This window comes from Castanea sativa, chromosome 11 (genome assembly GCF_040712315.1).
Source record: "Castanea sativa cultivar Marrone di Chiusa Pesio chromosome 11, ASM4071231v1".
Taxonomy (NCBI): Eukaryota; Viridiplantae; Streptophyta; class Magnoliopsida; order Fagales; family Fagaceae; genus Castanea; species Castanea sativa.
This window is the reverse complement of record NC_134023.1, coordinates 16,195,186-16,208,752: the sequence shown is the minus strand read 5'-3', so window position 1 is coordinate 16,208,752 and position 13,567 is coordinate 16,195,186. Positions and strand designations below refer to the sequence as shown.

The 13,567-nt window shown below is 35.5% G+C and overlaps 1 protein-coding gene across 1 annotated transcript; it reads right to left on the bottom strand.

Moving 5' to 3' along the window:
• Positions 1-4,632: 4,632 nt before the first annotated feature.
• LOC142614589 (uncharacterized) lies at positions 4,633-12,891 on the bottom strand. The gene is made up of 5 exons (XM_075787144.1): positions 12,642-12,891; positions 12,354-12,467; positions 11,458-11,524; positions 11,340-11,374; positions 4,633-5,389 (listed from the first exon to the last, which is right to left on the bottom strand). Exons 1-5 carry the CDS (start codon positions 12,739-12,741, stop codon positions 5,370-5,372), a joined length of 336 nt encoding a protein of 111 aa, XP_075643259.1. The 5' UTR covers positions 12,742-12,891; the 3' UTR covers positions 4,633-5,369.
• Positions 12,892-13,567: the final 676 nt, after the last annotated feature.

Below are 13,567 nucleotides of genomic sequence, written 5' to 3'. Positions count from 1 at the left end.
AACAATAAATGAATAGGTTCATGTGAAATAAGATTGGAGGACAAAGATTTGTCTGAATTATATTTTCTGTGTATAGAACTTTTACATTGGTCTGAATATATAGATGCTGTTACAATGAACCTAGACAAAAAATTAACAGTTGCCAAATCCCATAATTACGACCGGAAACCCCTTAATGAAGCTGATTGGGAATCCCTTAATTGTCTCTAATAGTTCAACAAACCATATATGTCGGGTTTTTTATTTGAATATTGTTGTTCACTTCTTTGTATCTAGGATATGTGATTCCTTAAATATCCTTAACAAACATGAAAATCTTGTGAGTTTGTATAGATTTTTATTATTGTTGTGGTACTAGGTATTATAGTCCCTGATAATGTTATGGGTATAAACCAATGGTTCTAATGAGTTTGCTTTTCAATGTTCCTATCTTCATTACATTAAGTAAAGGTTGGATTGCTGCAATTTCTAATAGGTACTGAATTTCTAGTTTGGTATGAAAAAATAAATAAAATGTACAAGATAGGATGTGCTCAATAGGAATTGGAAGCTCCAGTAAAATTGCAGTGGAGATGGTTTGGTGCTCAATTTGGAAAGCAAAGGTCCCTAATAAAGTTAAGATGTTTGCATGGAGAGCATGTCATAACATTCTACCTGCATGTGCCAATCTAGTGAACAGAAGGGTTCTAACGTAGCCATGATGTCCAAGCTGCAAATTAAATGAGGATGACATGATACATGAATTATGGAATTGTGAAGAGGCATAAAGAATTTGGTGCTGCAGAAAAGAGGTAATTAGAGCATGAATTCCTAGACTTTGTTAGAATATTTTGGCCTATATTGGAGGAGGTCTGTGACAACACTGTGGACCAATTCCCGTCCTGGATGATTTGGAAGGCAAGGAATAAGTGGGTCTTTGAGCAGTCTACAAAACAGCCAAGTGTCATAGCAGGTGAGGCTATGTACAAGGAATATTTTGATGGTGCAGTTTTTGAGGATTTACATAGAACAGGAGCGGGAGTCATAATCCTAAATGAACAAGGATTGCTCATTGCAGCAATGAGCTGAAAAGGAAGACCAGTTCTGGAGACCTTTATGGCAGAACTTGAGGCTGCAGTCCAAACCATTTGGTTTGCTCGTGATGTTGGCATACAGAGGGGACAAGTTTTAGTGGGGGATTATATATAGCAAAACTTCAGGAACATGGAAACTACGAGTTTTGGTGGGCTAACGTTGTGAAGGAAGCTAAATTTCATCTGCAACGTTAACATGTTCAGCAATGGGAAGTTAGTTTTACTAGATACTCATTTTGGCAAGATGTGCACATAATACTGAAGATAATGTAACTTGGATAGAAGAGGTCCCATTATTTATTTTTGAACGGTTGAACAATGATGTACTGGGTTTGAATGTTTCAACATGCTACTTGTTTGGTTTTCCAAAGAAAAAATGGAAGCATAAATGGAAGCATATCACATTAATTCTACTCATACAGGGGACCAATACATTTTTTTTGCCCCCAACTAGTTCATTCTTACAATCAAAGTGGGGGGCTTTAGGCTTGCTACAACTAAATTTACAGAACCATGTACTATATATAGCTCATAATCCAATAACACAAGAAATACACAATACATTTATCTTTTTTTATTTATGCATAAATGACTGTTCAATAAATGCCAGTTAAAATTTTTTATCAATGTTTACTAGGCTATGGTGGCATAGCTTTAGCACTAGTAATTATCATAGACTGAGGCCCTTACACCTTAGTGTTCACTGCCTATGAATTTCCTTCTGTTTTCTTGAGGAGAAATATAAGTAATGCTTTCAATGGATACAACAAATGTACCAACTTATCCTTGGGAAGGCCAGATATGCGTTTTGTCTTATTCTTTGTAAATGATGGGTTTCATTTCAGGTACACAAAGCCTATTCTATACTTCAGGAAGACTACCAGGCCTCAAGGCAGGATCACCATGCTCACAATACCATTCCCCAGGAGGTTTGGAACCTAATTTGGAAAGGAAAAATCCCTCTGAAAATTGGAATCTTTGTGTGGAAAGTCATGCATGACAGTATTCCAACATTTCTGAATTTGTGTAATAGAGGGATCAATGTCCATAGTACATGCCCTCTCTGCAATTCTGAGGATGAAAGCACCACTCGTATTTTCCTCTACTGCCCTTTTGCTAGAGCCATTTGGCATGGTTCATCATTGGGTATTCATACTTCTGAGCTAAACAATGTTTCTGTCCAAGGGTGGGTTGGGTCCTTGCTGATAAGACACAAAAGGATGGATCAGGAGTCAATGAAATACCTGCAAACTCTGTTTACTGTCTTGTGGTCGATATGGAACAACAGAAGTGCTCTTAACTGCTCAAAATTTGTCTTGCAGGTACCATGAAATCTTTAACGAGGCTGATTCACTGGGCACACACAGGCATCAGCAAAATACAGACCAAATTCCAATTGGTGGGAAGTGGCAGCTGATTGTAAAGTTAGAAGAAAAGAAAGAGAGCTAAAAGAAGTGCTTATGCATATGAGGCCAGAAATCTACGAGAAGTGGTGTTTTGTGGTATTACTGTATTAGGAGCTGTGCTACTGGATCTGTTGCAGGTGCAGTTCAGGAGGCAATAGTGGAGGCAGCAGTCAAAGCTAAGAACCTTGGATATCAACAAATTTTTATGTTAAGTAATTGCAAAAAGCTAGTTCCATGCACCACCTATGTCCGCATTCCCGAAGGTACCCCTCTTTTTCAAGAGGATTCGCGGCATGTCAAGCCCTAGTAAGGTTCTTCGCTTTGCATGAATTAAAGCACATGCTCCACTGCTTGTGTGGGCCCCCGTCAATTCCTTTGAGTTAAGTAGTGGACAAGAAGCAAGCCCCAGATTGGAAAGAGAGAACTCTCGTGGCAGATATGTCCTCCCTATAGCAGATGGGATTAGATTGCAGGCTGATTTTTGTTTCTAAGGTTATCCTTAACTATGTATGGTCGTTATCTGTTTTAGCTACAAAAGAGCCAACTTCCTACTGCTGGCCGACTATGGAGCATGATGTAAATGCTACTTATGGTTAATGCCTTTTTTGAATGGTATAAAAAAAAAAAAAAAAAAAAAAACTTCAATGAAGTATGACTTTGAAGAAGTATGCCTACATCAAAAAATTACACTCAGACTGTTTTCTTCTCTATTGTTTCCATCCAATTTCTTTAACATTTGATGCCTTTTGTCACTCTCTTCTCCCTCTCTGAAAGACCGAATGGCCATACTTCACAAACTTTAACTAAGAACACTGGTACTTGGGAGCTTTTTTCTCTTCCCTCTATTAAAAATCTTTAGATTTAAAACAAAAGAAAACCATAATGAGCATACACTATACAGATATTATAAGCCCAATCATATTATAAGAGAGCACTATAAAAGCCAGTTACCCTGACTTTTAAGTGGAATTTATGACGTGCCTTTGTTTTAGACCCAATTTCTCTCTCCCTTGTGTGTGTTTCTCAAAAAAAAAATCCCAAGGCATTGAAGCCACTTGTGTGCAAGCTCCTCAAACCAGCATGCGCAAAGCAAAGAGTGAAAAATCTAGGGGTGATCATTTGTGTTCACACGTCGTGTTCATGTCATGTTAACTCATAAGTATCCAACCATATAAATCTACACGAACACAACATATTTATTAATCAAGTCATAACCCCTCAACCCTAACATGATCTGTTTATTAAACAAGTTGACACGATACAATTCACATAACCCATTTAATAATCATGTATTAAGGTCGGCATGACCTAACATAACTCATTTAATAAATAGGTCACGTAGTCAAGTTTACATGTTTTCCTAGCACGGATAACCTATTAACAATTCTCATATTTTAGTCAACTTTTTTTTTTTTTTTTTTTTTTTGAGATAGAAGTTTTTAGGAACTTAATTTTGTTTTTAAGCTTGCATGTAATATTTAAGGGATCGCAATTAGACTTATTTGGAAGGTCTAAATTAATAATAAAGACAACTTCAGGTACTGAAGTATTAGAAAAAAAACTTTAATTAAAGACCAAATGGGTAATAACCCCAAAACTAAAAGAGCCAAAATATAATTTACCATTATTATTATTTACTTCATAGTCTATATTTTTTTTTTTCAAGCAAAAGTTCCTGAAAACCACTTATGCTTAAATTTAAAGGTGTCATTCTCACATTTAAATAATCGATAGTTTATTTATACGTGACTTAAGGGTTTTATCTAGAGATAGCTTGGAATATCCTACCAACGAAACAACTGTTCATCTCTTTACCTATTGTCGATTACTCTGTTAGCACAAATTGTTTGGTCTATGATTTAGCGGACAGTGGCCACTTAGGATATCATCTCTTCATATTCAAAGCTCAAGTTAGTGAGTTAAAATTATGTTGAATACATACAAAGCTTTTCTATCCAACAAGCAGTGGAATCAAACTTTGTACTATATGCTGCATCATGTTATGTATTGATTTGGATAGCTCATAATATGAGCCAAGGGCTGGAGCCTTTGGTTCCAAAATTGTTAGCTAAAAACATCAACTTTTATTATAACAACAATAGGGTGGCATGTGAAACCGCATTGGTGAAAAAGTTAAGGCAACTAGGCAAGAGTTTTCTTCACTAATATTACTTTATCATCTACTAATAACAACTTTTCACATTTTTACACAATAGCGCGTATGTGTGCTCCAATATTTTGACATGAGCGGTGGTTAAAAATGAAATATTAATTAAGAAAGGATCCCCAAAAACATCACAGTCGACGATAACATTCATTGAGTCCTCGAAGATTGGGTTCCCTTGGACCTTGTTGAGAAGATAGTAGAGAACAATTTCTTGGTCATTGGGTCGAAACTTGACACTAGGTGGCAACTCCATATGTAGCTTCTGCACCAGCACTGATCTGATGATGAATCTTGTTGTTGTATCGATAATGAGTGCTCAAAAGATCACTGGAGTTGAAACTAACCGAGAATCTTCAAAGGGTTTGAAGATGATGAATGGGGTTTGCGTAAAAGAAAATTTCTTCAAGTGGGTTTGAAGAGAAGAGCACGCAATATTGAATGTTTTTATAGCAACAGAGAAGAGAAGAAATAATAATGATTAAGAGGCTAGGATTGATGTTAAACAATATTTCAGAGTCGAAGGCGAGTCGCTCGATGTCAATGCACGCGACGTGTTTGATTATGATCCTGATTTGTACACCAAGATGGTTAGGTACCCACTTGAAGTGCTGGCGATTTTCGACATTGTTTTGAGGAACATGGTGGGACGAATTAACCACTTGTTTGAAAACCACATTCAAACTCGGATTTTCAATCTCAAGAGCTCCCCTTCAGTGAGAAATCTTAACCCATCTGGTTAGTTTCTGAAGAAACACAGAGAAATCTATGAAATACAGAGGCAGAGTATAACAGAAAAAGAGAGAGAGAGCAAGAGAGAAGAAAAAATTTCTCAAATGAATTCAATTGTATTAGAATCTTCTACACTGAGTAACGAAGCTTTACCCAATATATATATATATATATATATATGTATATGTATTTATGTATGTATACAGTAACAAAAAAGGGGGAAAACGGTTACAAGTCCAGCTATCTATCTCACGTGCACACGTGCTGAAGCTTAAGTTAAAACATACACAAAGCCAAACGACAGCGTTCTATTTAGTTTTGCACTGTGTCTTCTCTATTTCTGGAACTGAACTTGCTTCATCTCCAATTTCTTCAAGCTGACAGCTACTACTGCTAGTGCTTTCAGTTTCTCCTTTTGCTTCTTGTACAATTTTTTAAACCCATATTTGACTTTTGGGATATTTGTACTGATTTTGGGTTGTGTTTTAATAAGATGTTGAGGTTACTACCCAGATCCTGTTGTTATAAATAGAGGTAATTTCATTTGGGGTGTTGTGATGATTATTGGTTTTATTTGTGTCACAGTAATTGCTTTTCTTGATATGAATGTATTTAGTAGTTGTTGACTATTGAGTTTTGTCAGGGCAAATAACTGAACCCCAGATATGCTTGAAGGAAGAGTGTCAAGCTAGGGACTCCATGACACTGGTTCACAACCGATGCAGCTAATTCATAGCTTGTAGACTGTAAGAATGTTGTAATATACTCTTGCTGCTAACAAGTTTTCACTGATTTTATCTTCTACTGATGTCTGTAGTTCATAGAAGATTCTTTATCAACAAGTTATTTTTATGTATTTTAATTTTTGTTGGGAAGGGATATTTGATGTTCATTGAAGACTCCATTTTTATTGTTGCTTGCTGTCAATATAGCTAGCATATATGAAAGGAAACTGTACAGAATCTGATATTATATGAGGTGTTTAATTAGTCTGTCCATCTCTTGGGAATTCAGGTCAAAATATTTGTTGTGAAACAAACGCACCTTTGTACTTGTTGTCCTATACATTTGTTTTTGCTGAATAATTCTGTAGTTATTCCACCAAAAGAAAGGTACATCAGGCTGAGGGCCTGAGCCCATCTCTGTTTTGTTAATGAATGTTCAAGTTAATTTGGGGTGGAAAATTTTGGTTTCAGAATCTGGGTTCAATACATGGTTTATGAATGATGTGGGTGGGTTTTGGTTGTGTGTGAATTAAAGTTGGGTAGGAAAACTTAAGATTGTTATTGATGAGGGGATATATATATATATATATATATATATATATATATATATATATATATATATATAGGAGATTGATTTTGAGTTTATATTTTAGATTCAGCATGGTGTGAAGTGTTTTTTTGTGATTGGGGTTTACAATTTGGTTGAGTCATACAATTGGCAGTGGGTCTTGGTCCTTTGAATGGCAGGGTGAGTTATTAATTTGAGGGTGGGTTCATAGGTTTGGATTAGATGGATCTTCAAGGCAGTGGCTTATCAATTATAAGGCCAGGGTTTACAAATCTATTTTGGATCAGGTTGGTTAATTCATGAAATTGGCATGCTATATATTTTTTATTTATTGAAGGATGATATTATATTACGTTCTTTTGTTCTGTTTCACTATAATGTTCAAGAGCAAATCCATGACTTTGTAGTTACAAAAAAAAAAAAAAAAGCATTTATAAGTTACTGTTCTCCATCACAAAATGTATTGTTGGATGGGAGAAGCTTGGTAAGAGTATTTTATATATTTTCACTCAAAAAAAGAGTATTAATTTATTTTAATTTGAACTGTCTTTCCCATGCATTAAATATTAGAACTCGATCTAATGTCCTGTACACTCTCATCTTCTCTGCAGGTAGTTGTTTGGTTTATAATCCTTTAGGATTTGAGGAAGTAATAGGAATTCTTGTGAGTGTTTCTATTCTTAGTCTTCCTTATGTAATTGATTTTTTTTTTTACTTAATATATTTTTTGTCAATGCTTCATACCCAGCACTTATTATATACCATCTTCCAAAATAATTTTATTATCATATTGTTTAGATTTTTTCTTTATCCTTTGTTTATTTAATTGTAATTATATACATGCAAGTCGCTTTTCTTTGAACTTAGTGATTGTTTATTCATTTTGATTTCTGGACCTTACTAATCCTAGTCCCAGCCATTTAGAGCACCCTGAATAGTGAATAGCATTGCTTTGAATAAGTCTGCATAGGTTATTGATTCTTACTTAGGCACATCTGCACATCACTAACATTACTTTATCATCTATCTTAACAACTTATTTGTGAAAAATTTTGGCTTTGGATTTCGTTGTAAACATAAGTATTGGTAGCATCATATTGCACTCAAATTATGGTTCTTTATTTCTTTTAGAGATAATTTCTAAAAATTCTATAAAAAAAAAAAGCTTATGGTTCTTTCTTTTTTGTGCCAAAAAAAACCCATAAACTATAGGATTATTTTTGTACTTTACATCCCATAATGTGAAATATGAAAACTTGTAATGATCACCACCCCTTTCGCTTCCAATGGTTTATTATAATGATGTACATGTGCACCGCAATATTGACGTTGGAAGAAAGATGATAGAAAAGAGTCATGTTGTAAGGGAAGTCATTTTATGCTCATAACTTATCTAATTGAGACACCTCTATTTCTTTCTTTCTTTTTATTTTTATTTTTATTTATTTTTAAGGAAATGATCTCCATCTCCATTAGCATAAGTTGTATTATGCTAAATGTCATTTTAACTCATCAAAATTTACTTTATTTATTATACCATAGCATTTAACTTTACACCCTACATGGCTACATCGTATTTTCTATTTTAACGTTCAATACGTTAAAATAATATGACCAACTCATAAAATAATATAAAAATACCATTTTTCATTTATTCATTTCACCCCTTCTCTCTCTCTCTCTCTCTCTCAACTTTTTCTTCTTTTCGAAACCCAAAGCAAACCATTTTTCTTCTTTTTATTTCTCCATCTCTGCATCAACCCAAATCAGCCAAACCAAATCCAGCATCAAACCCAAACTGATCAAACCTGAACAAATCCAGCCACTACCTCCCACAACCTAGAAAAGCCAATCATAACCCAAGAATCAAACCTAAACAGACCTAGCACCGCCGCCCACAACCCAGCACCATCACTCTCTCTCTTCAATCAACCCAACCGATGATGCAAAAACCAACAACCACCGATTGCAACCCATAACAACCACCATAACCCAAAACTGAAATGCCTAAACAAGTAAACCCATTGGAAAATTACCCAGACCCTATGAGTTGCGGGATAGAGAGAGAATTTGGCCGAGAAAGCTAGAGAAGAGGGAGAAAGAGAAAGTGCTGTCAATTTTTGGAGCCCGTGGTTAGCAGAGGTGTTTTGTTGAGGGAATCTATGAGAGAAAATTGGTTGAGAGAGAGAAATCTTTCCGTCAAGAGATACAGAGGGAAGACAAAAAGAAGATTGAATGAAAGAGAAGAAGCTATTTTATTATAGAAAGAGGGAAAAAATTGAATAAAATAATGCCAAAAAATTATAGCACATTTGTTCATACCAAGCCATTTGTAGACCATCATTGTAACCCATGCTAAATTTTTTGAGATTGAGGCATTTGGCACATCTAATGCACCTTTGTACGTCTGTTTTTGGTGAATAATTCTGAAGTTATCCCACAAAAAGGAAGGGTACATCAGGCTGAGGGCCTGAGCCCATCTCTGTGTTAATGGATGTTCAAGTTAAATTTGGGGTGAAAAATTCTGGTTTCAGAATCTGGCTTCAATAATTTAGGAATGATGTGGGTAGGTTTTGGTTGTGTGTGAATTAAAGTTGGGTAGGAAAAATTAAGGTTGTAATTGATGAGGGTATATAGGAGATTGATGTTGAACTTCATCTATTTTAGGTTCAGCAATCAGCGTGGTGTGAAGTTTTTTTTTTTTTTTTTTCCTTGTGATTGGGGAGTAATTCTAAGGTACTTTCGGAGCATCGAGAATGATGCTCCCTCCTCTCACATTTATGGTGGGGTCCGCTCATTACATTTATGGTGGGGTTCACCATGAATGTGAGAGGAGGGAGCACAATTTCACTATTCTTCGAGACTACCTAAGAATTTTCCATGATTGGGGGTTCACAATTTGGATGTGTCATACAATTGGCAGTGGGTCTTGGTCAATCTTGAATGGTAGGGTGAGTCATTAATTTGAGGGTGGGTAGTGGCTTACTAATGATAAGGCCAGGGATTAGAATTCTTGCTTAGGGTGTGTTTGGATACCGTTTATTTGCTGAAAATTGAAAATTTATTGCTGAAAACACTATAACAAAATAATTTTTAAAGGTGTGAATAGTGCTATGGGACCTAAATTTTCTTAGAAATCTATTGAAAAGTGAGTTTGGTGGTACGTTTACAGTACCCATGAGACCCACTAAAAAAACGCTGAACGCACGAATTGAACAAAACGCCCAATCCAAATGCACGCTTAGTCTTAGGGTAGATGTCTTAATAATGGTGGAGTTTTGCTCAAAGTGTGTAAACATAACACTGGGTGCAAACTATACCACAAGAGATTGAGGGCTTGGTGAAGTAGCAGGGGCCACTAGAAAGAAGAGTAAGAACTTTATATACAAATGATATTTGAAGGGAGACCTACTAGTTGAAGTCCTATTCACATGATAATTTTTTTATTATTAAAGGATGATATTATATTACGTTCTCCTGTTTTGTTTCACTATAATGTTCAAGAGCGACTAAATAACTTTGTAGCCTCTGTAATCAATGTTAAGTTGAAGTTGGATTTGTGGAAGGTACTGTATTGAGGACAGAAATCATCTCTTTTTTCTGTGCTCTTTTACTTAATTAAAGGATATGGATAATCTATGACCCCAAATTCAACTGGCTGGATTTAGTTGATTGGAGTGTAATTCACCTAAAAGGGAAGAGCTTAAAGGTCCGTTTGGTTGGAGGGGTGTAAAAGTGGAAAGATAGAAAATTATGGGAGGATGGAAAAGTAAGAGGATAGAAAAGATTTAATTTTCCCTCATGTGTATTTGGTTGGAGGGATGGAAAAGTGGAAGGATGGAAAACTTTTTTGTTTGGTTGAGAGGAAAAATGAGAAGATAGAAAATGATGTATGTATAAATTTACAATTATGTCCCCATTAAATAAAACAAAAAAAGTAACACATTTTTTATTTAAAAAATTGTGTCTAAAGTATGAACACTTCAATTTAAAAAAAAAAAGAAGTATAAGCTAAAGGAAGATGAGCACTAAAAAAAAAAAAAAGAGAAGTACAAGAAAAGACCAAAAAAAAAAAAGAATAAAAGGAAAAGAATCGTAAAATTAAACAAAAAGGAAGATATTTTTTGATAACCAAAAAATAAAAAAGAAAATGAAAAAATAGATAGCAGTAGTGTACTACGGACAGGGATAAAAATCAGAGGAGGTAAAAAAAAAAAAAACCAAACTGTCTTAGAAACTAAAACCCATGTGCAAAGTGCACAAGGGTATTCCAGTCTTTTTAATGCATTGAGTTTTCTCTTCTAAGTTTTCTCTCTATTTTGGAGAGAACATTTTGGTGGGCTCAAAGAGAAAATACTTGAGTCCCACCATATTTTTTTCCTCTCCTCCTTCCAACCAAACACCTATTAAAAAGTTTTCTCTCCTCAATTTTTCATCATCTCTAAAATCTCTCCAAACAAACATACCCTAAGAGCTATACTTTGTAAAGTGAGTAGTAAATTTATTTTTCTTCATTGCAAAGTTACACAAATGCCAAGTGAGTTTTGAATCTATGATCTCACCCTCCATCCCAGGGGCAGAGGAAGAGCCATCCGAGCTAAAACCCCATTAGAAGAGAAATAAAATGTATTTAGATGAATAAAAATGAAACCATTCACGGATAGAAATTACCTTCTCGGAATACGACTCCTTGATCTCCGAGGTAACTGTTATAATTAGAAAGAATAAGCAATGTAAGGTATCTAGTAGGAGGAATTCTCTTTTAAAACAAAAAATAACAGACACTAACCTTGTGTGGACTAGGTGATCCAGAGTAGGATGATGACCGCCCACGTCTTCCGACTGGTGCTCAACCTCTATTGTAAACACCACCCCCACAGAGAAAGACATGCTTAAGTTAAAAAGTAATACAAACTAACAGCACAAATCGAATTAACAAAGGGAGATAGCATTTTGCAAAACTCAACAACATACTGAGCCTATTACAAATTTGAAGAAAAAAGGAGTGGAATGAAATTGAAGCCAACATAATATTGCAACTCGAGTTCAGAACCTACATAGTCTTTATGTAAGATGCAAAAATCAAGGTGAAATCATGAGAACAACGGGCATGATAGAACTTATAAACAACACTAAATTGAAGACAGGTGGAGTTGTAGAGTCTTGCCCTTGGATATACCAGTATTGTCAAACAAGATAATGAACATTTCATGGCTATGTTAAAACCTATAGACATCCAATACATTCTATCTGTTACCCAAGCCACATAAAGGGCTTAAAGAAATTACTTCAACCCACAATGAACAACAATGTTTACAAGGCACCTCACAACCCATATTGAACAGCATTCCATATAGCACTACTACAATTTCTACCAAAATGTCCCCCGCTGCAACCCACAAGTACACCACCCATCTAGGTATCAACCACATGCACATCCCCACTACTTCTCATGTACACATACAAAGAAATTTGCTGGCATACACTCGAATGAAGCAATTCTACAAGTAACATCAGAGCTCTGCAACTTTGAGACCCATATTAAAAAAAAATTCATGAACCTTATTCCCATCCTACTGAAATAAATCCGACATAAATAAAGCAATAAAAGAGAGCCGACACAATTCAGACAACTAGAAACCAGATCAATCATGCTTAGGATTAGAAAAGATTTAGAAAAGTTACCTCCGTGGAGAAGCTGATGGTGAACGTGAGCGAGCAGTTGTACGAAGAGGAGGAGTACACCTACGACCAATAGGAGACCTTCTAAGAGGACTACGAGCTCGTCTTGGAGGTGAACTGAACGAAAACTAAGGTCATATTCAAGTTGCAAGAAGATAAACATATAAACAGATGTGTCTAAGAATGTGTGTATCACAAAATTAGTATATGAATAACTCCCTAGAGTTTTGAAGGGCCCCAGAAAAGCCAAAGGAAAATATAGCAGATAATCAAAAGTAATAAGTCTCATACAATGCTCAGAGGCTTTCCCTTTCACGATGCTCTGCCTTCCTCTACCAGCTCCTCCTCGATCAGACCCACTGCAAACCAACAGCAAAGCATCGCATCGCATCTAAAGACCCACCATACCCACAAACCAACAGACATTTTCTTCCTCGGAATCGATCTCCTTCCTCAGACCACCGATTTGACACAAACCACCCACATCCAACCTCTACAACCCAGAAACGGCGACCCATTTGCCGTAGGTCTCATCAAGCCCGTGGCCACAGATTCCTCAATCAAAACCCACCATACCCACCATGCCCACCATACCCACAAACCCACAGACATCTTCTTCCTCAAAACAGAGGTCAAGCTCCTTCCTCAGAAAGTTTTCTTCATTGGGCCCTCCCTCAAATTATAGAATCTCCTCCTTCAAGCTTGAGTTAGAATATCTAAACCTATTTCAGGCCTATAATTAATGAAGTAAAACATGTCATATCAAGAACAAACAAAATATGTATAAAGAAAAAGTATAAAGACATATTTTCAAGTGTAGAAGAGGAGTTGTACATTAAGAATTATGTTCTGCCATCATGTATAAAAACAAACCATTCCATTGTTTATTGCAATAGTAAGAGAAAATAGCATAATATCTTTCAAAGGGGCCAACAAAGAAAGCAATAGTGCAGCCCATGCCTTTATTTCCTTGAGAATTTTCAAATATTGTAGTAAAAGCCATTTTGGTAGCTGTTGTATCTCTATTTACTACCAATTACTTGAATAACAGTTTCTTTAGTTTGTGAAAATGGGGTGTTTATAACTTATTTGGATGAATTTAGCAATAAAATCATCTCTAAAACTAGTTAAATCATTATATTATTATCCCTAGGGTTTATTATGAGTTTCTTCCTTTATATTTTTGAGACAAATTGTATTCTCTTAATACTTTTTTT